The sequence below is a fragment of the Mastigoproctus giganteus genome, chromosome 5 (genome assembly GCF_048544385.1).
Source record: "Mastigoproctus giganteus isolate SK-2022 chromosome 5, ASM4854438v1, whole genome shotgun sequence".
Taxonomy (NCBI): domain Eukaryota; kingdom Metazoa; phylum Arthropoda; class Arachnida; order Uropygi; family Thelyphonidae; genus Mastigoproctus; species Mastigoproctus giganteus.
In genome coordinates this window covers 62830482-62852380 of record NC_143579.1, presented here as the reverse complement: position 1 = coordinate 62852380, position 21899 = coordinate 62830482, and the positions used below count along the sequence as shown (strand labels likewise).

General features: G+C 36.6%; 1 protein-coding gene and 1 pseudogene across 1 annotated transcript in view; both read right to left on the bottom strand.

Annotated features, from left to right (window-relative positions):
* Rok (Rho associated coiled-coil containing protein kinase) overlaps window positions 1–21899 on the bottom strand; it is a 403168-nt gene that overhangs the window by 78551 nt on the left and 302718 nt on the right. Inside the window, exons 24-26 of the mRNA XM_090374570.1 lie at window positions 17361–17443; window positions 9928–10114; window positions 6451–6544 (exon numbers count right to left, since the gene is read on the bottom strand). Of these exons, the coding sequence (XP_090230696.1) occupies window positions 6451–6544; window positions 9928–10114; window positions 17361–17443 (364 nt within the window). The remainder of the gene's footprint in view (window positions 1–6450; window positions 6545–9927; window positions 10115–17360; window positions 17444–21899) is intronic.
* Window positions 6117–6238, bottom strand: LOC150085453 (U2 spliceosomal RNA; annotated as a pseudogene).

Here is a 21899-nt window from a genome sequence, read left to right as displayed (position 1 = left end):
CTTACTTCCTTTGCTGCCTCCTTTAATATAACTGGATAGATCCCATCCACCCCAGGTGCCTTTCTTGTGTTTATCTTCAACAGTTTCTCCTCCACTTTACTCTCAGTTATTACAAGATTATCTAGTTTACTGCCTGAGTTGACTACACCTCTGGCATTCCCCTCGCTGAACAACTCCTCATGTGTGAATGTCGATGCAAAATATTCATTCAGTTTGTTAGCTACCTGAGCAGGATCATCAACAGTTGATCCATCGATATCAAGTGGACCAATCTGATTCATCCCCTTCCTTCTAGAGTTTACATAAGTAAAGAACTCTTTGCTGTTTTTCTTTGCATCCCTTGCCAAAGATTTCGCGTAATCTGCCTTCGCCTGCCTAACCTCCTTTGTAACTTGGTTACAGATAAACTTGTATCTATCATAGGCTTCTGTGTCATGTGTTAATTTGTATGTATCCCATGCATTTTTCTTCTCTGCCATATGTCTCATTAGTTTATCTGACATCCACTTAGGCCGAAACCTTGAACAATATTTCTTAGTTGGTATGTAAAGCCTAGTAGCTTCCAAGATAAGTTCTTTGAATGTTTCCCATTTTGAATTTGCTGTTGGTAACATCATCATCAGTTGGTCCCACTGTATAGAATTTAAATACTGTCTCAGACCATCGAATACTGTCTTAGATATTATTCATGAATCAGTGGACCTGTCATGCTGGTTATCAACAAAGCAGGCTGGTGATGTACATATAATGGTGTGAGAAGTGTTGAAGTACCACATATTAGTTTTCTCTGGTATTTGCTACTTTTTATCAGGTTACTGCTCAAATCATTATTATTTTTATAAATATCTGTTTCGCCTTTATTTTTCATCTTCCTTTACCATAACCCAGCCTTCTGATACAGGTACGGGCCTTCCCAACATGCTGCCTACAAAGCAGGTAGCTCATTATTATCCGGGATGTCTAGATAGACCTCCTCTGTTCCAGGGAAATAAATGGAGTCAATAGTAAAAGAAGCAATGCAAAATCATCTTGATAAGAATGGAGCCATAAGGCAATCAAAGCATGGATTTATTAAAAGCAGATTATGCCTGACCAATCTGATTAACTATGATGAAGTTGTCACAAAGCAACTGAATGCAAAGAATACCTTAAATATTATACACTTAGATTGCAGCAGCAAAGCCTTTGATACTGTACCAGATGTGCTACTCTTATATAAATTAGAGCAATGTGGCATTAAGGACAAGTTACTATTATGGATAATGTGATGTTAGGTGGTAGGAGGCAACACGTGGTTACAATGGCCCCCTAGTCTTCATGGACTAATGTGATGGGATACCACAGGAGTCAGTGTTGGGGGCTCCGAGAGTTTTTAATATTTATGAAGGTATTTCAAGCTTAATGTCTAAGTCTGCTGATGTTACAAAGATGGGCACAATGATTAATGACAGTAATAATATGCTACTTAAAGAATATCTAGATAAACTATGCAGATGGGCTGAAAATTGGCAATTCAGGTTGAACTGATAAATGCAAGGTACAGTCAAATTCTGCTATAACACGGTACATGTGTTCCTAAAAATCTCCGCGTTATGGTATTTCGCACATTAAAAACAACAGGGCTTGTGGAAAAAATTGGGTTAGGGGTAGAGCACTCAGAAAAAAAAAAGTTCAGTCTGGTAAGTGAAACATTAAAAAAAGTTAGAAACTCAATAAAATTGCTAACACAGGTTTAAACACCTTAAATTTCTAATAAATAAATAAATATTACAGCAAATACAGTACTTTACCTTGACAAGGTATGAAGTTTTCTTGTTTGATATTTCTGTTCACTGGCGTTTTTTTTTTTTTTTTTTTATTGTAAAATTTAAAACAGTAAAAAGATAAGCAATCAATAACAACAAACACGGGACATACAAATTGCACAAGTATGACAAGTTTTATTAAAATCTGTAAATCTTGAATTATTTTCACATTCAACATTTTCAATTTCAGCAATAAATTCCTCTGGGTTATAATTAGCCATTTCAGGATTTTTCTCAAAAAATTTCAGTATACTTGTAAAATGTCTGTGTTTGTGATCTAAATTTGACTAACTTTCTTAAGTACTCTTGAAAAGTTCTTATTGAACTTATCAAGTCTACAAAATTTTTATCTTTACCTTGTAACTCAAGATTTAAGACACTAAATTTTGCAATAAAGTTCATTAATAAAGAAAACTTGCTTCTTGTCCAAATGGTAGTCGGACACTGGTCATTTTCCAAAGCTGCAACTTTTGTCCATTTCTGTTCCTACCTCTGTCAAAAGCAGATAGTTCTAATGCCACTTCAGCCAAATAAAAAGCTGACCTGCTAGCATCCTACATTTCTTCCAACTCATAGATTGATAATCTTGGTTAAGCCACCTCCTACCATTCCGGTTACACTGCATTCAACGTCTCCTGTGGTCTTCTGTCAAAAGAATGTCAGAAGAATTTTGAACAATCTTGGGGTTAAGAAAGTTAAAAAACACAGACAGGGAATTAAGATATTCTAGCAATGCTGTTTCAGAGCCACGTGGGATGACGGTGAAGTGAACTGTGTTCATCCAGTTCACTCTACAGTTAGAGGTTAATGGATCTCTCCCATTCCTGGATGTCCTAGTAAAACACGTGGGCCCACATCTGGAAACCTCAGTATACCGTAAGCCTATGTGATGCGGACAGTTCACAAACTACAGATCAGGCCATGCCCCCAGTCATCTCAACAGCATTGCCTGCACTCTATTGTCCAGAGCTTGGAGCCATTCCAGCACAGATGAAGCTAGGTGCAGCGAGATTTCTCGAGTGAGAACAGACTTAATCAATTGTGGCTACCCAATGCACATACTAGACAAGTGCCTATTGCAAGCACAGGAGCTCACAGTCCACCCGAGACCACCAACCCAGGACAATATACCTACCGCCCACGTTCCCTACTATCTAGGCGTGTCAGGCCGGATCTTAAAAATCCTCAGAGAATACTGCATAAAATGCATGCAGTTGGCTGGTAGAAGCTTACATTCTCTGGTTTCCAGTGTAAAGACCCCTGTCACTCCTCTCTTCAGCAGTGTAATATACTGCATAACCTGTGACAGCTGCTACATAGGAGAAACTTCAAGACGCCTTCAAGACCGCCTTGCAGAACACGACAGAGCAATTCGCCTTGCTGAGACCGACCAGTCTGCAATCGCAGAGCACTTCTGGACTACCCAGCATGACCTCAATCCCACGCGAGACTACGAAATAATAGACCACTCCTGGCACTTTCGCCACCACCTCTGATTAGAGTCACTCAATATATTGAGCAATTCAAGAGCCATGAACTGCTGCAAAGGCATGAGACTACACCCCATCTTAGAGACAACCATTTCGTGCCTCGACAAGCACTGGAGGAAAACTGCTCATGTCTGCAGCAACAGTAAATGCCAGTTTAATGACTGAATAACGTGCCTTCACACACCTCACTGCATGCATAACTTTATCCGTTAAGTTCAAATTCTGTTGAAAAAGAGACACGATTTGTCTCGAAAGCTGCAGTATCTATTTATAATCTAAGATATCCTGTATATATTTGTAATTAAATTGTTTTACTGGTTAACACAATCTTTTTTCACCATGGATCCCAGTACAACAGGCCCATTTGTCCTCAACTGTTGTACATGTTGTATAAGACTACTGTACAAATTGGAGCAGTATGGTATTAAGGGTAAGTTGCTGCAATGGATAAAAGGATGGTTGAGTGGGAGAAGGCAGAGAGTAGTATCAATGGATACTGTTCTTCATGAACTAACATTAGTGGTGTCCCAAAGGGTTCAGTGTTGGGCCCATTGTTGTTTTGTATATTTATCAATGATATTGATGAAGGTATATCAAGCTTAATATCAGAGTTTGCAGATGATACAAAGATTGGGAGGGTTGTTAATAACAGTAATGACAGTATGCTGCTGCAACAGGATCTGGAAAAGTTGGGCAGATGGACTGAGAAGTGGCAAAATGAAGTTTAACATTGACAAATGCAAAGTACTGCATAATGGTTTGTTTATTTGTTGTTATTTGGTTTTTAGGAGCATTAGCAACTAAGGCCATATTGCTCTGGAGATATGCGGTGGTCATTCCCTGACCTTTCCGCAGCCTCCATATTTGATGGGCATGGGCTCGAACCCCGGTCTAATCAAGAAGCGTGTGCTGCCCACCTGGCTACGGAGGCACCCTGCATAATGGTAGCAGTAACCCCAAAGAAATGTACCAACTAGGTGGTGTTAGGCTCAGAGTAATAGAGAAATGAAAGAGACCTTGGGGTAACTGTGCAGTCAGATATGAAGTTTTCTGAGCAGTGCAGACAGGCTGCCAGAGTAGGTCATGGAGTCTTGTCAATGATATACATGAATTTTGCAAGCAGGGATAAAGAGGTGATTATCCCCTTGTATAAGGCAATGGTCGGGCCACACCTTGAGTACTGCATACAGGTCTAGAAACCTCTTTTTACGAAGGAAATAGAGTTGCTAGAATGAGTACAGAGAAGGGCAACAAGACTGGTGGGGGGAACAAAGGGGTGCATACTACTAATTCTAATGCTAAAATGCTCTTAGGAATAAAGGCTTGAGTTCTGCAAACTGCAGAGTCTGGAGACTAGGTACCTGCGAGGCAATGTGATTGAAGTGTATAAGGTCTTGAATGGATTGAGCAGGCTCAATGCTGATGGAATTCTTCCTCTTGCTCAAATTACAAACCTGAGGGGGCATAAACTGAAATTGAGGAAAGACAGTTGTCAAATAGATGTGTGGAAATTTTCCTTTAGCCAGCGGGTAGTTGATTGCTGAAACAAACTTCCATCTATCGTTGTGGAAGTTGATAGCTTAAATAAATTCAAGGCAGAACTACACAAACATTTGGAACGAACGGATGGGTGAAATGGAAAAGTTTTTTTTTTGGTTGATGCTGTATAAGCTTTCTTTCTTGCATCATATGCCTCTACTAATGCTAATGTTAAAATGCGTCCCAAAATTTCCTTTTTTTTTTTGGAATTGCTACCGTTGATTTGCATATTAAATAACAAATTTTCTGTTAATTAGAGTAAAAAAGTAATCATGTTCCCGTTCATCGTGATGATACATTTTAAATTTCTTTGTAATGCTTATAATTGGGGCTAAAATTAAAAATGAACAATATTTCATACTTCAAAAATATTGTAATCTTAATATTTTGTGTTGATTAGCTGTTAAATGCACAGAGATCTCGATACATGGCAACATCGTTAATCTTACAAACAATCGGTGAATATTTACAGTTACAATCAGTCCACAATCTACCATATAATGGTAAGGTATTTTGTTTTGAGCAATTTGCTTATGGAAACTGATTGTGCATGCGACACAGTGTGGCTCAATATATTGCAGAATCTCGTGCAGAATCTGTTGGCTGACTGCCAACAGATTCTGCATGAGCACACAAACATAACGTAACTAGACTTTATTAAAACATATTATTAACAATATTGAAATTAACTTTTAGAGTGAGACCTACTAAAAGGCATGCCACGTTTGACTGGATTGAATACCCCATCTGTACTGCATAATTTGCTAATTCAAAATCACCTATTCTTTTCACTAATAGAGAAAATTTCTGTTGATGAAGACAGCAACTGTTAGGTAGCGTGGAGTTTTATGGTATATGGGAAGGTGTACCAATATCCAAGGCTTAAAATATTCCATTTATAAAAGACTGAAGATCACTTCTGTATTGGAACTGTGCTTGAATAGAAAATGTTATAGTTGTTTGTGTTTTAATTTCTTAAATTTTGAAAAAGAATATAATTCACAAAAATATCTACTCTACTATCGTTGCTGCCAAATAATTCCTTAAGAGCAATAGGTTCATATATTTTGTAGAGGTTTCTAAAGGCATTTTGACATTCTAAGAGAATGTGTTTGCCAGTTTGAGTAGACAAACAATTTTGATGCTGTGGTGAATCCTCTACTCAGAGTAAATAAGAGTGGGTAACATATGAATGTTTTATACATAGACTAGCTAGAACTACTCCTTCATATATTTCATTTCTTAAGCTCATTGTCTATATTATTTTTGGTTTTATCTGACAGTTTGTTTCCTTTTCTTCCAAAAATCAGTTTAATATCTTGGGCACAGATGAAGCTGTATCAGATATTAGCTGATGAGAACAAATACTACACAATGATCTTAGCTAAACAGCAAAGATGCAAAACTGCAGGCAGAAAACAATAATCTTCACAACAGAGTCCAACAGCTAGTCTACTTAAAAAAAAGTTTTTATGTTCCAAAGACAGTGCTCAACTTAAAAACACTGAACCTAATGACATCATTAAAATACTCAACCCTTATTCTTATAATAAAAAAAAATATATATACATTTATATACATTTTTATTATATATCTTATTCTACACAAAAAAATACCTTCTTGAATACTTTTCAGTTTCAGGTTTAATTCATCTTTATCCCTATTCAACTGCTCTACATTTTTTTTATAATCATTTTCTTTATCTTTAGCCTGAAAAGGAGAGAAAAAGACATCAAGTTTAGCATTCTTGAAAAATAATGAAAATTTCAAAATAAAATGACAAAACCCTGCTTAAACAATAATTACGTGGTTTTTAGGAGCATTAGCAACTAAGGCTATATTGCTCCGGGATATGCGGTGGTCATTCCCTGACCTTTCCGCATCCTCCGTATTTGGTGGTGACGGGCTCGAACCACTTAAACAATGAAATATGAATTACTAAAATACACTGCTTGACAAAATTAACAGAACAAAATGTTTTTCATGAATATTTTATTGTGAATAGTATCACCAAAGGCAAATATTTGACATAATAGGCATCCTGGCATGCAAATTCTGAGTATCCAATAGATATTGATCTGACACAACTTACAGGGCTGCACATTATTCATGCCTATAAAAACACAAGTTGCAACCACATCTCTTCTTTCCCATTTTTTTTTGGATTGCTCAGTGCCAGATCTCAGGTTAGCAAGTCATCATCATTTAGATGATTCGTTGAGATGGCAGGCCACTGGATGACTTGAAGTACGGCAGTGTTATTGTTATCACTTTAACTGACTGCTGAAGTGATTCTAATAAGTGGCTCCCACTGTACTGAAGGCAAGACAGAGCTACTTGGTAATACCCTGTAATCTTTTCCAAAAAAAAAAAAAAAAACACACTCTAGAAGGAAGGTCACAGGCAGAGGTAGCACATTGGCTTAATGTATCATGCAGTGTTGTATTAAAGCAGTTTCAGGAGACAATAACATTACAAGGAGAACTGGCCAAGGTTGCCTGAGGGCTACATCAACCAGAACAGACCACTATCTGGCTCTAAGCAACCCAGAACCCCACAATGTCCTATCACCAACTGTCTCTTGGGGTTGCTGTGGCCACAGGTGAAAACATTTCCAACCAGACTGTGTTAAGAAACTGCAATTCAAGTGGACTTTACGCAAAGAAGCCAATGGTTTGTATCCAATTTACCTCAAAACACTACATAGCTCGTCGAAACTGATGCCACGAATGTGTCGCTTGGAGCCCTGACAAATGGGGCTCCAAGTTTGGAGCCCCATTTGTCAGAAATCTGTTCTCCAATGAGTTCTACAAACAGATTCTAGACATTATTTCATCTGAAGACAGGAATGCAGTACCATTCTTCCAATATCAGGGAAATGGACACTTATGGTGGAGTTAGTGTTCTTGTGTGGGACGGAATAATGATCGATGGCCACACCCCTCTTCATGTTTTTGATAGAGGTACTGTAACTGTGCAGAAGTAACAAGAGCAGATCCTCAAACCATGTGTGTGAAATTTTAGGGGAGCAGTTGGCCCAGATTTTCTTTTCATGCACAACAATTCCACTACATATAGAGTTCAAGTGGTGGAGGAATATCTTGAAACTAAAGATATCCAACAACTGCTGTGGCCAGCACAATCACCAAACTAAAATCTGATCAAATGGTGTGGCACTCCCTTGGGCAAGGCACTGCACGCTGACAGCCAACTCCTCTGTCACTTGGTGAGCTAAGGTCTCCACTGGTGGAAGAATGGAATTTGTTGTCACAGAATCTTATAGACACCCTTATATTGAGCATAGTTCACTGCTGTCAGGCCTGTTTAGTCGTTGGAGGGATCATACACGTTCTGATGTCATGTGACCATATTTTCGAGCACCTGGTATCAACTTCTGTAATGTGACCTTTTTGGAAATTCTTATACAATCTCTATAAATGTCCCTTACACCTGCCCGAAATTTCTCACTCTCTCCTCATTTCATCATACACCACCACACTAAATTTTGTCCCATTTCATCGCAAGCTGCACAAGTTACACTAAGTTTTCAACATGCTCTGTTAATTTTGTCAAGCAGTATATATACATAATCCTGATTACTTTATGTGTCCTCATAAATATACATCTTGTAATAGTGAACTTGTATGATTTCAAGATTTAAAGTACGGGTCCTCATTTGCCTTTAAATGTCTCCTGTAAGCAGAAGCATGTTGGCTCATAATTACACAGGCAGGTCTTAATGTCTGTCACTGATTTAATAGAATCCACAGCAATTTCACTGTAAATATTTTGAATGTGAATGTTTCTTAGGTCTGCTAGACCATCTGTGAGCCTTCAAGAGGCTGAAAGCTTGGCTTTCTCATTCTTGGATTTATCCTTTATAGGGAAATATGGACGTTGTCTAATGTCCATATCTTCCTCCACAAAGAGTTCCAAGGCTGTATCTTCAGTTGCCTCCTTTACCTCTGTATCCACTTTTTTCAATCACTGTAGGCTGTGGGTCACAATTTTTGCTTTCTCTGTATTATTTGGTTTTGTATTGATATAGGAGGGGCAGTTGGCTAAGTGCTGAGTATTTTGTACTGACTTTTGAGAGCAAAATAAGTACTACAAAACGGGAGCAAGACTCTTTTGGTGGGATGGTAATTTCAGTTTTTGTTTCATTGGAATACTTCCCTGAAGCATTCTCAGAGTATGTAGACTTACTGCTACTTATTGGCATTACCAGCTTTCTTGCCACCTGATAAGGAATATTCAGCTCTGCTTTGTGTCATTGTATTTCCTTTTCTTGTTTTCACTGCTGGCGTGCTCTAGAGCATGCAGGGTATTCACCTTGACAACTAGCACAAGTGTGTTTTGTAGCTGTTTGTGCATTGCTCTTTTGGTATTTTGTTCTGTGCCACACACACACAGACAGGTATTTTACAACAGACCATCTGTGAATGCCCAATTTTGTCCATACTGTATGGACGGGTGGTGGAAAGCCTGCATCGACATTAGGGGTGGCCATATCTTCTACTGAGGATAACCTCTTCCCTTTGTTCCATCTTTGGCAGCGATGCATCTGTATCATGTCAGCCAGTGCTATGTTGCCATTTTTGAATAAAGTCCCTCTGTACTGTTTTGTTTTTTGTTGTGTCGGTGTTGTTTCCTTCTTCATTTCTGCCTCACGAGGTTCCTTTGGTATGCTTTTCCCATATCCAGACCACTCCTATGGGAAGCTACAGATGTACACCTGACTGGTCCTTTTTTTTTTTTTATTTTTTTTATTTATTTTTTTTTTTTTTTATTTCTGTGCATTTTTGTAAGATTGAAAAAAGATCTGTGGCAAAAAAAAATAGACTGTGGTGCCTTTTTCTCTCATTAAATTTATTTTTATATGCAGAGAAGCATGTTAATTTAGTTAACTTAATCCTGCATGAATATGCCTTTTGATTATTACTTATTTAATTGAATATTACTTACTTACAAACTTACAAAAAATATTACTTACAAACTTACAAAAAATATTACTTACAAACTTATTTAATTGAATATTACAGATAAAGAACTTCTGCAATTCAATACTGAATTGAATTAATTTTTTTACATACCAATGAAAAAGCTGTTTCCTTGTTGGATAACTCTATCCTATGACGAGATATTAATTCTTTGATTTCAAGCTCTTTCATAGTTTTCTCTTTTTCCAAATCTGCACCAGTTTCTTCAGCAATAGAACGTGCTAAAGCTTCAGAATCTGCACGTGCAATAGCTAACTGAAGTTGATGAGTAAGGTTTAATCTGAATAAATAATAAAAATATTTTAATAAAAAAAGAAAAATAATATCTATCTACTACCCACACACACACACACACACACACACACACACACACACACACACACACATATATATATATATATATATATATATATAAAAAATTCTAATGCCAAAATTGCCATCTAATATCAAACAGAAAATTAAGAAATGTCATCCACGAATTAACTCTTCAGACTGCTGCTGAGATATCAGTTAACTCTTCATATTTCTGTTTGAATATCATGACTGACAGAAAGCATTTCGTTAGTCACTCATTCACTTTTCACCCATATAGCTACAATTATCATTAGCTATTTCCAGTAATCTCTTACAACTCATGACCACATACACACACAGTGCAAAATAACCTCATGATAGCCAAAAATAAAATTTACTGTTTTTCAATTTTTTAACACAAATTCTTGATGACCAAAAGAAGACCTAATGAAGCAAGCATTTTTATGTTTTATTCTGCATTTTTTTTTCTCTTCAAGTTTTACTATTTTGCCATCTGTTCACATAATGGGTTAAACAATTTAAATTGTAAATGCACTATTACTGAAGGCAGATTTTTTTTTAATAATAATGTATTTCAAAATAAAAATATTAAATATCAATATTTCATATACTTAAAAAATAAAACTTCAAAACTGTCAATTTCTTATAGATTCCATACTTCCAAAGGGACATGTCTACATGGAATCCAATTTACATAAATAAGAAACACTATGTAATGGCTATCATAACTGAGTGGTCAAAGACACAACAGTGCACAAAAAGGGTTTTTTTTTTTTTTTTTTTCAAAATCATCGCATAGGCAAAAACCAGGATCAGACTATGGGGCATCCTTCCCCAGCCTCAAATATATACTACTTTGGATTACAAACAAGAAAGTGAAATTTATAATAATGCACTATAATTACAGAGAGCACCATTAATTTTTGCCATTCTAAATGTGATTTCATCCCTGAAAAGAAAGTCAAGTGCTGTTGTCTTCAAAAATTTATAAATGAATACATTGCAACTAATAAATACAGTACCTGGAGCCTTCCCCTCTTGGAGCTAAATATTTATTTTTGCAAGTGTTCCATGTTCAATTAACATTTCATTTACATATTTTTTATTATTTTTCTAACTGAGGCAAGACAGGGAAGAACCTGAACATCTACAATAATTACTGTTTGCCAACTAATGTTTATAAAAATTTAAGCATTTATTTGAGGGAATATACAACAGAAGAGAATACAATAGCTCAGTGGTCCATACATTGGAAACCACTACAGTAGCTGGTTCCTCTGCACGGTACAAAGTTTGCTTCTCATAGTCTATTGTGAAATTTGTGTTTTTCCATAGACAATTTTTTTATGTCCCTCTTGAGGGAACAATTACACTCACATCATATCCAAAAATGTGGTGTAATCAGGCACAGTATATTGAGGTTGCAATGTGATATTTGTAGATACAAACCATGCAAGAAAGCAAGTTTATGCTGTGCATCAGCCAAAAAAAAAAAAAAAACAAACTTGCCTACATCATCTGCTCAATCTCCTCTAATAATTTGTCCAAACCACCCACTTCACAACACCAGACAGAAGTTTGTTCCAATGCTCAGTCACACTATGGCTGAAAGTAAATTTTTCCATATCTATCCTGCATCCATCCTTTTTTCAATTTAAGTTCATGTTTCTTCACATGCATTGTCCAAGAAAGAATATAAGGATTCCATCAGTATGTAGTTTACTCAATCCACTTAAAGCCATCAACGCTTCAATCGGGTCCCCTCTCATGTGCCTAGTTTCCAACAAAATGCCACAATTCGCTGGTCTTTCATGATAAGAAAATCCTTCTTCGTGACTAAGCTTGTTACTCTTCTCTGTATCCATTACAACAGATCCCCATCTTTCCTCAAATGGGGCTTCTACACCTGTATACAGTACCCAAGATGTAGCATAACCATTGCCTTATGCAATAGGTAAATCAACATATCTCTAATTGAAAAATTTCCTCTATATCATTAAGGACAGAACACCTTGAGCTGTCCTAGAAGACTGTCTGCACTGCTCAGAGAACTTCATGTAGGACTATACAATTGGCCCAAGATCTCTTTCACTGTTCACCACCTTGAGTGTGGTACCTCCCAATTGGTATGTTATTCTGGGACTATTGCTGTCCATACACAATAGCCTGCATTTCTCAATGTTAAACCTCAATTTTCTGTTCTCAGCCCATCTGTCCAATTTTTCTAGGTCTTACTGCAGTGGTATGCCTTGATTCCTGTCATTAAACACCCTACAAACCTTTGGATTATCTGCAAACTTAGACAACAGCCTTGATATGCCTTCGTCAATATCATTAATAAATACTGGAAACAGTAAGGGCCATATACCGAATCCTGAGGGATTCCACTAATAACATTAGTCCAAAAATAGCAGTGCCAATTATTACTACTCATTTATCAACAGCAGTAACTTCCCTCCAATGCCACACTGCTCCAATTTATACAGCAGTCTTTCATGTGGAACACTGTCAAAAACTTTAGTGAAATCTAAGCATATTATATCAAAATTACTTTTTCCATCCAGTTTCTTTGTTACTGCATCATAGTAGCTAATCAGATTGGTCAGACAAAAATCTGCCCTTAACAAGTCCGTGCTGCGATATCCATATAACTGCATTCCTGTCAAGATGATCCTACAATACTTCTTTAACCAGTGACTTTATTTTCCCTGGAACAGAAGTCAAGCTTAGAAGTCTCTAGTTCCCCACTTCACTTGTCAATCCCCCTTACGTGAATAGGAGAGACATTTGCACACCTCCAATCTATAAGGACCATCCCTGAATCCAAAGATGCTCTCATAATTCTGGCCAAAGGTTTGCTTACCTTTCTTGCTACTTCTTTTAGTATACAGGTGCTCCCTACTTGCGACTTTCAGAGATAGGAGCAAATCTGTACATCAATGTTAATCCATATGTGGCCATTACTGTTTGTCAATTTGTTAAGTTGGTGCATATCACATTTGATGTACATATGTAGTCGAAATTGTTTACAATTATGTTTTATTTGAATACAAACCCATATCATGTTGTCTGATAAATGCAAGAGTAAGGATGCTGAAGTTGTTAGTAAGAAGCATTGTACGATCATGATCGAAGTAGAAATAATAAAGAAATGTGAAGACAGTGAGAAAATGATAGATGCTGCACGTATACATAGCATGAATCAATCAACCATGGCTTTGATTCGGAAGGACAAAAAGACCAAATCTTGGAACACGTAAAAAGTGTTGTGCCAATGCAATCAACAATCAGTGGAAAGAAAGTGGTAAAGGTCTGGATGAAATGTAAAAGCTTTTAGTTAAGTGGTTTAGAGGATCAGAATCAATGTCAAATGCTTATTAATCTAATACTAATTATAGAGAAGACTAAAAGTTTATTTGACAACTTTTAAAGGCCAAGCAAGATGAAAATGTTTATGATGAAACATTTACTGCATGCCACAGATGGTTTCAAAAATTTAAGATTAGTTCATATCTACATAACATCAAAGTGAGCAGGAAAGCAGCTAGTGTGGATACCATGGCTGCAAAAGATTTCCTTCATTACTTGTGGAGATTATCAAGAAAAAGGATTATCTACCTGAACAAATTTTTAATGCAGATGAAACATGTTTATTTTGGAAGAAGATGTCTGACAGAACATATATCAGCAAGGAGAAGAGTATGCCTGGTTTTAAGGCTTCAAAAGATCAAATAACTCTACTAGATGATGGAAATACTTCAGGAGATTTCAAACTCAAACCTCTATTAGTTTATCATTCTGAAATCCAAGGTCTTAAAAACATAACCAAAGCTTTGCTACCTAATCTGAAAAACTAACACCAAAGCCTGGATTACACTTGCTTTGTTTAAAGATTTTTTTACCATTTCATCTCCGAGGTTAAAAAATATTGAAATCAGAACAAGCTGCCTTTTAAAATCCTCCTTGCGCCTCAGAAAGGATTTTCATCCTAACTTCGATAATCTACTTGCCTCCAAACACCATCTCAACATTTCAACCAATGGACTAAGGAGTTACTGTGTCCTTCAAGAAATATTATCTACAATTAACATTCAGACAGGCAGTAATCGCAACAGAAGACAATAATGGAGTTAAACTGAAAATTTTGGAAAAACTATGATAATTACAAGGTCATGAAGAACACTGATGTTTCCTGCCCTGAAATAGCAAATACAAACATAAATGGTGCATGGAAACACTTATGCCCCATATTCATTAACAATTCTCATCTTATTGAGGAAGTGGAGAATGAGATGAAGATATTAATGGATCTTTTCCAAGTGGACACAACTTGAACTAGATCTGACAGAAAAAGACTTTAATGAATTGCTATATTCACATACCAGAGTTGACAAATGAAGATTTAATAGAAATGGAATCACAGAGGCTTGAGGACAATGCTACTGAAGAATAAGTTGAAGAATGCAAAAAATGTACATTAAGCAGATGGCAGAAGGCTTTAATTTGATGGAAAAGGCACCATCATTATTTGAGTCCCAGGATCCAAACTTAGATAGATTTATGAAGGTGTCTGCAAATATACATGAGGCAACGTCTTGTTACAAAGTTATGATGAAAAGAAGACGGCCACAATGCAAACTTCACTGCATCTTTTTTCCAAGAGAACTGATAAGAAACAGGTAGATGTAAATACAACATCTTTAGCCATTATTGGGCCAACATTCACAGAAGCACCTTCCTCATCTTTCTACAATTTTTCAAACGATGATAAATGATAACTTAATTATGCTTATTTAACGTAAAACAACGTGATTTAAAATAAAAATGCAATTTTTGCTTCCTTTTATTTTTTAACAATGAGTCAAATTTTTAAATAATAATATGGTAATACACACCTTGTACTTGTTTTCAGCATAATAGTGCAATAATTTCTACTTGAGAACAAATTTTACTTATGAACGGTGTGTCTCCAGGCATGTAGACTTCAGTTACATCTTCAGAAGCTTCACTTCCAGCACTCTCTGCTGCTATATTCACCAAAATAAGTGGAAGACATGGAATCATCAGGTTACCTCTATGTGGGACTGGTCTAATGACAGATGAAATATTAGGATACACAATGCCCTTCTTACTCTTTGCATTGTATCCCTCTACATTAACTAATCAAAAGTAATAGTCATCACAGTGGTTTGTAGGCCCTGCCAAATCATGAGAATTGCAAATGGCATGGCCTTTTTTCCATTTTTCCACAATCTCAATGCTTCAATGCAGGTTCAGCAAACTTTAAGTGGAGCCCATTGTTTATCTTGGTCACCAAGTTTCACTCCAAAATAAGCATGATACACATTTTTTACAAATTCTGTAACATATTGTCTTTGCTTTAGGACTACATAACTTCCAAAAATATAACAAAATAAGTTTGGACTGTTCAAGCACTTGCATAAAGACATTTTACTCACTTTTCTGCACAAGTTTAACATGATAACTTTGATAACCTCAAAAATAAATTGCGCTCACACTGATAAACACTGCTGCACTGAGCTCTCAAGGTCAAAAAGCAGATGACTGAAGTCAGTATTGCAAACGTGTGAAGATTTAGTTTACAAATTCCCAGCATTTAATCCTAACTTAATATTCAATAATACAATTCGTGATAGGACTAAGTTCAATAGCAAAGCTTATTTATATGGTACTCACCTTAGATGATCTGCAGTGGTTACTTGAGGAGGATTGGAAGAATAATTTTGGGGTTTAAATAATTTAGAGTTACATGGGTTAATTAGTAAGGATACGGGATTAAATTAATTAAAAATTAAAACAATTAAAATATGTGCAAGGAAGTAGAAATGCATGACTCCATCCTTGGTTGTCATTGAAGAATTAATTGAATTAAGAACTCTAAAATATGTGAAAACCAGTGGGGCAAAAGTCATAACGGTTGACTTTCGTTTTTTAATGTCGTCAGTTGGCAATATTAAGCGAGGAGAGAACACATATTGTATTTAAAAGAATTTCTATGTTCCCATGATGCTCTTTGCGACATGTGGTAATCTTAGGTGTGTGAGATTCCAGACCGGGGAAAGGTTGGAGGGTAGTTTCGCATTTATGATGTTTAATTTAGAATGACGGCAGAACCATTCTATAACTAGGGCTTCATATTGAAGAATTTTGTAACTAGTTTTTAATTTTATAGTGGTAATAGCTGAATCAACTAGAGGGGGTGTGGTTATGGGAATGTAGTGTAGAGCAAGTTCAGTACTGGATTGCCCTGTTCTGAAACTGCTGTAGTGGTAATAAGCCCTTGTGTTAGAGGTTTTTGTGGAACCGATTATTATTACCACTACAACAGTTTCAGAACAGGGCAATCCAGTACTGAACTTCCTCTACACATACATTCTCACAACCATACCCCTCTAGTTGATTCAGCTATTACCATTATAAAATTAAAAACTAGTTACAAAATTCTTCAATATGAAGCCCTAGTTATAGAATGGTTCTGCCGTCATTCTAAATTAAACATCATAAATGCGAAACTACCCTCCAACCTTTCCCCGGTCTGGAATCTCACACACCTAAGATTCTCACATGTCGCAAAGAGCATCACGGGAACATAGAAATTCTTTTAAATACAATACGCATTCTCTCCTCGCTTAATATTGCCAACTGACAACGATAAAAAAAGAAAGTCAACCGTTATGACTTTTGGCCCACTGGTTTTCGCATATTTTAGAGTTCTTAATTCAATTAATTCTTCAATGACCACCAAGGCCGGAGTCGTGCACTTCTACTTCCTTGCGCATATTTTAATTCCGTTTTAATTTTTAATCCCATATCCTTAGTAATTAACCCATGTAACTCTAAATTATTTAAACCCCAAAATTATTCTTCCAACCCTCCTCAAGTAACCACTGCAGATCATCTAAGGTGAGTACTGTAAAATTAAGCTTTGCTATTGAACTTAGTCCAATCCCAGCGATATTTAAGATATTCTATAACTTATCTAATTGTACAATTCGTGATATTAACTTAATTGATTTGTTAAAAAAAATGGTACATGATAGGAAAAAACAAATCACATTTCTGAAATCAATGTTAAAAACTGAATTATACACAGCTAACAGTTTATTTACAAATATCGAAAATCATGCAGAGTGGCATAATATAATGTAACATGAAATCTCCTTACATTCAACTAAAATGTAAAAACTTACTTTTCATCTTCAAGGATTTGAATTGCTTGTTGCCTTTCATCAATCTCCTCTTTCATTTCTCTTACTTGAGTTTTATATAATGTCTAAAAAGAAAAAACTTTTTTATTTTTTATCACAACAAAAACATTTATAGCTGAACAAAATAAAGGGAAACAAACACAGTGTACTATTACGTTAAAAGATGTAAATATTGTTTTTTATAGCATTAGAGTGAATTTTCACTGGTGCTTTATAAAACAATTTCAAAATTAAAAACAGTGCAGTGTAAAAAATATGGTATATATATTTTTTGGCTGATTTCAAGGATAACTATATATATTTAATTCATTAAGGATGATAGTATTCATTTCATTATTTAGTTTTAGCAGTATAAAACTTTCCTACTCTAAATAATAAAGTTTATTATTTAGAGTAGTAAAATTACAACAGTTGATAAAAAACCCTTGATGATAAATTAAAAGATATTTCCTTCTAACATTTGATGATACAACCTTGAAAATTCCTTATATGTGGTGACGAGCTAAATTCATAAGAACTTTTGGGTTAAAATACATAGTTTCATGAGACTGGGCACTTGAATTAACAATTTAGATAACATATTGAACAATATGTACTCATCGTGGCATGAATTACAGAATCAATGTAGAGTTAAGAAAGACACCACATCACTCTTACATTCTACTGACTATGATGCAATCATAGGAAAAAGATTTCACAAGCAAATACAATGTTTGATACCCAAAAAAACTGCAAAGGTTCCAGGTCAGGTATCTGTGGAAGATAAATGCACCTTGCTATCAAGTTCTTCAAGCCATTTGTGAATACATCTAGTGTGATGAACAATGACTTATAATCCTGAAAGGCCAAATCATTATCTAGAAAAATGTGGCATGTAGAGGGATGTAATTCATTTTCCAAGTACTCTGCCACTTGGTCTATTACTAGTGTAAAATATGCAATAAGGGCCCAGTGCTTGGCATAAGAACACATCCATACCTTGGTTTCATCCCGACATGTGCACAGAATTTCCTGTTCTATTTTTTCTCAGGAATTATATACCTACTGAAATGATAAATGTGGTTTCTGTAGTAACTGCTGGCCTGCAAAATTGCTGCACCAATTATTATCTTAACCACCAGAGAACACATTATCTCTGCCTTACTTACTTGAAACCATAGGCTCCTGCAGAGCCTTCTTTATTAAGACGTGCCAGAGGTGTGCACAGCTGTTTTTTTTTTTTACTTCATCATATGATGACAAAATACATAGCAAGACATGACTGCTAATTTCTCGGCCAGTATGTATATACTATTTTAAGATTGAAAAATTTACAATTTCTAATTTGTGAATAATATCACAGTAGGATGTAAATGGGAATAAAAACAGTTTCTAATATTGAAATTTTAAAAATACATAAAATGTTACCATTAGTAGAGGTATATGATGCAAGAAAGCAAGCCAAAAATGAAAAAAAAAAAAAAAACTTCCACTTCACCCCTCGGTTCGTTCGAAATACCTGTCCAGCTGAGCCTTAAATTTATTTAGGCTATCAACTTCCACAACAAGGGATGGAAGTCTGTTCCACCAACCAACTACCCACTGGCTAAAGGCAAATTTCCACACATCTATCCTACATCTGTCTTTCCTCAATTTTTTATGCCCTCTCAAGTGATTATTCTAAGCAAGAGTAAGAATCGCATCAGCATTGAGCATGCTCAAACCATTCAAGGCTTTATACACCTCTATCAGATCACCTCGCCGGTGCTTAGTCTCCAGACACTTTAATTTGCAAAACTTAAGCCTTTCTTCGTAAGAGCAACCCTTTGTTCCATTCACTAATCTTGCTGCCCTTCTCTGTACTCGTTCCAGCAGCTCTACATCCTTCTTGAAATGAGGCCTCCAGACCTGTATACAGTACTCAAGGTGTGGCCTGACCATTGCCTTATACAAGGGAATAATCACCTCCTTATCCCTGCTAGAAAAATTCCTGTATATCATTGACAACACACCATGAGCTACTCTTGCAGCCCGTCTGCACTGCTCAGAGAACTTCATATCTGCCTGCACAATTATCTCCAGATCCTTTTCATTCTCTACCACTGTCAGTGTAGTACCAGAGTTGATACGTTGCTCTGGGGTTGCTGTTTCCCATGTGTAGTACTTTACATTTGTCAATGTTAAACTTCATTTGCCACCTCTCAGCCCATCTGCTCAACCTTTCCAGAGCCTGTTGCAGCAGCATAGCGTCAGTAGTGTCCTTAACAACCCCGCCAACCTTTGTATTGTCTGCAAACTTGGACATTAAGATTGATATACCATCATCAATATTATTTAAAAATACAGAAAACAATAATGGACCCAACACTGAACTCTGAGGGACTCCACTAATAACATTAGTCCACGATGAGCGGTGTCCATTGATTACCACTCTTTGTCTTCTCCCCCTGAACCACCCCTTCATCCATAGCAGCAATTTGCCTCCAATGCCACACTGCTCCAATTTGTGCAGCAGTCTTCCGTGTACAACAGTATCAAAAGCCTTTCTAAGATCCAAGTATATAATATCAAAGTTATTCCCTGCATCTAGTTCTTTTGTGATTGCATCATAGTATCCAATCAAATTGTTCAGGCAAGACTTCCCCTTAACAAAACCATGCTGTGTCTGAGCTATAACTGAAGTCTTGTCTAGATGATCCTGCAGTGCTTCTTTAACCAGTGCCTCCATTAATTTTCCTGGAACAGAAGTTAAACTCACAGGTCTATAGTTACTTGTGTCAGCCTTTGATCCTCATTTGTGAATTGTGGTCACATTTGCACATCTCCAGTCTATGGGTACCTCCCCTGAGCAAGGAAGCTCTCATAATTATGGCTAAGGGTTTGCTTACTTCCTTTGCTGCCTCCTTTAATATAACTGGATAGATCCCATCCACCCCAGGTGTCTTTCTTGTGTTTATCTCCAACAATTTCTCGTCCACTTTACTCTCAGTTATTACAAGATTATCTAGCTTACTGCCAGAGTTGAATACACCTCTGGCATTCCCCCTCGCTGAATAACTCCTCGTGTGAATGTCGATGCAAAATATTCATTTAGTTTGTTAGCTACCTGAGCAGGATCATCAACAGTTGAACCATCGATATCAAGTGGACCAATCTGATTCATCCCCTTCCTTCTAGAATTTACATATGTAAAGAACTCGTTGCTGTTTTTCTTTGCATCCTTTGCCAAAGGTTTCTCGTAATCTGCCTTCGCCTGCCTACAAAACCTACAAAGGAGGTTTCCTTTGTAACTTGGTTACAGATCAACTTATATCTATCATAGGCTTCTGTGTCACGTGTTAATTTATATGGATCCCATGCATTTTTCTTCTCTGCCATATGTCTCATTAGTTCATCTGACAACCATTTAGGTCTAAACCTTGAACAATATTTCTTAGTTGGTATGTAAAGCCTAGTAGCTTCCAAGATAAGTTCTTTGAATGCTTCCCATTTTGAATTTGCTGTTGGTAACATCATCAGTTGGTCCCACTGTATAAAATTTAAATACTGTCTCAGACCATTGTAGTGGCCTTTACGAAAGCAATAACCCTTCCCTTTACCACTGATGGTAGTTACCTCTTTGAGTAAATCCCACTTCAGCACACTGTGATCACCGCCACCTAGTGGTTCCTTTATCTGCAGATTCTTAATGCATGAAGAATCACTACTGATAATCAAATCAAGAGTATTACTCCTTCTAGTTGCCTCCCAAACATGCTGATTAGAAAACAATCATCCAATAAATCCACAAAAGCCTTGCTAGTGTGTGAGTGACCAACCCACAAATTCCAGTCAATATCTGGGGAATTAAAATCCTCTATTATAAGACTCTCTGATTTACTGGCCCACTCTATTTCCCTGTACAGTTTCTTATTATACTCATCAGAGTCATTAGGCCTATAGCGCACACTACTCTCAATTTTGATCTCCCAATGCTTAGGTCACACCAAACTGTCTCGACACTGCACACTGTCCAGCGATGTCAACTGGCTTCATTTCCTTGGATTTTATGTGTTCAACTAATAGCATAATCCCTCCTCCCTTCCTATCCTGTCCATCCTTTCTGTACACATTGTACTCCCCAAATTCCAGTTCTGCATTCCTTATATCTGTGTGACACAACGTCTCTGATATCCCAACAATATCTGCCTTGGTTGTTTTGAGCAATACCTCAAATTCATCAAATTTATTTACCAAACTCCTAGCACTGGTCTACATGCAAGTATACATGTACCTGTTCCTATTCTTAGGTACCCTAACACAACCCATGTGTTTACTTGTACTGCAATGACTCCCAGCAGTCTCTGAAATATCCTGCATCTTGTTTTCCAGGCTGCTGCTCATTCCAATAGAAGCAGTGCAAGAATCACTTTCACCTCTGCCAGTGGCTACTGTTAATCTATTAGTCCTTGTATCCCCCCCCCAAGCTAGCAGTTTTCCGACCCACCTAACACTGCCTCAATAGCATCAGCAAATATTCTTGTACCCTTTCTATTTAAGTGT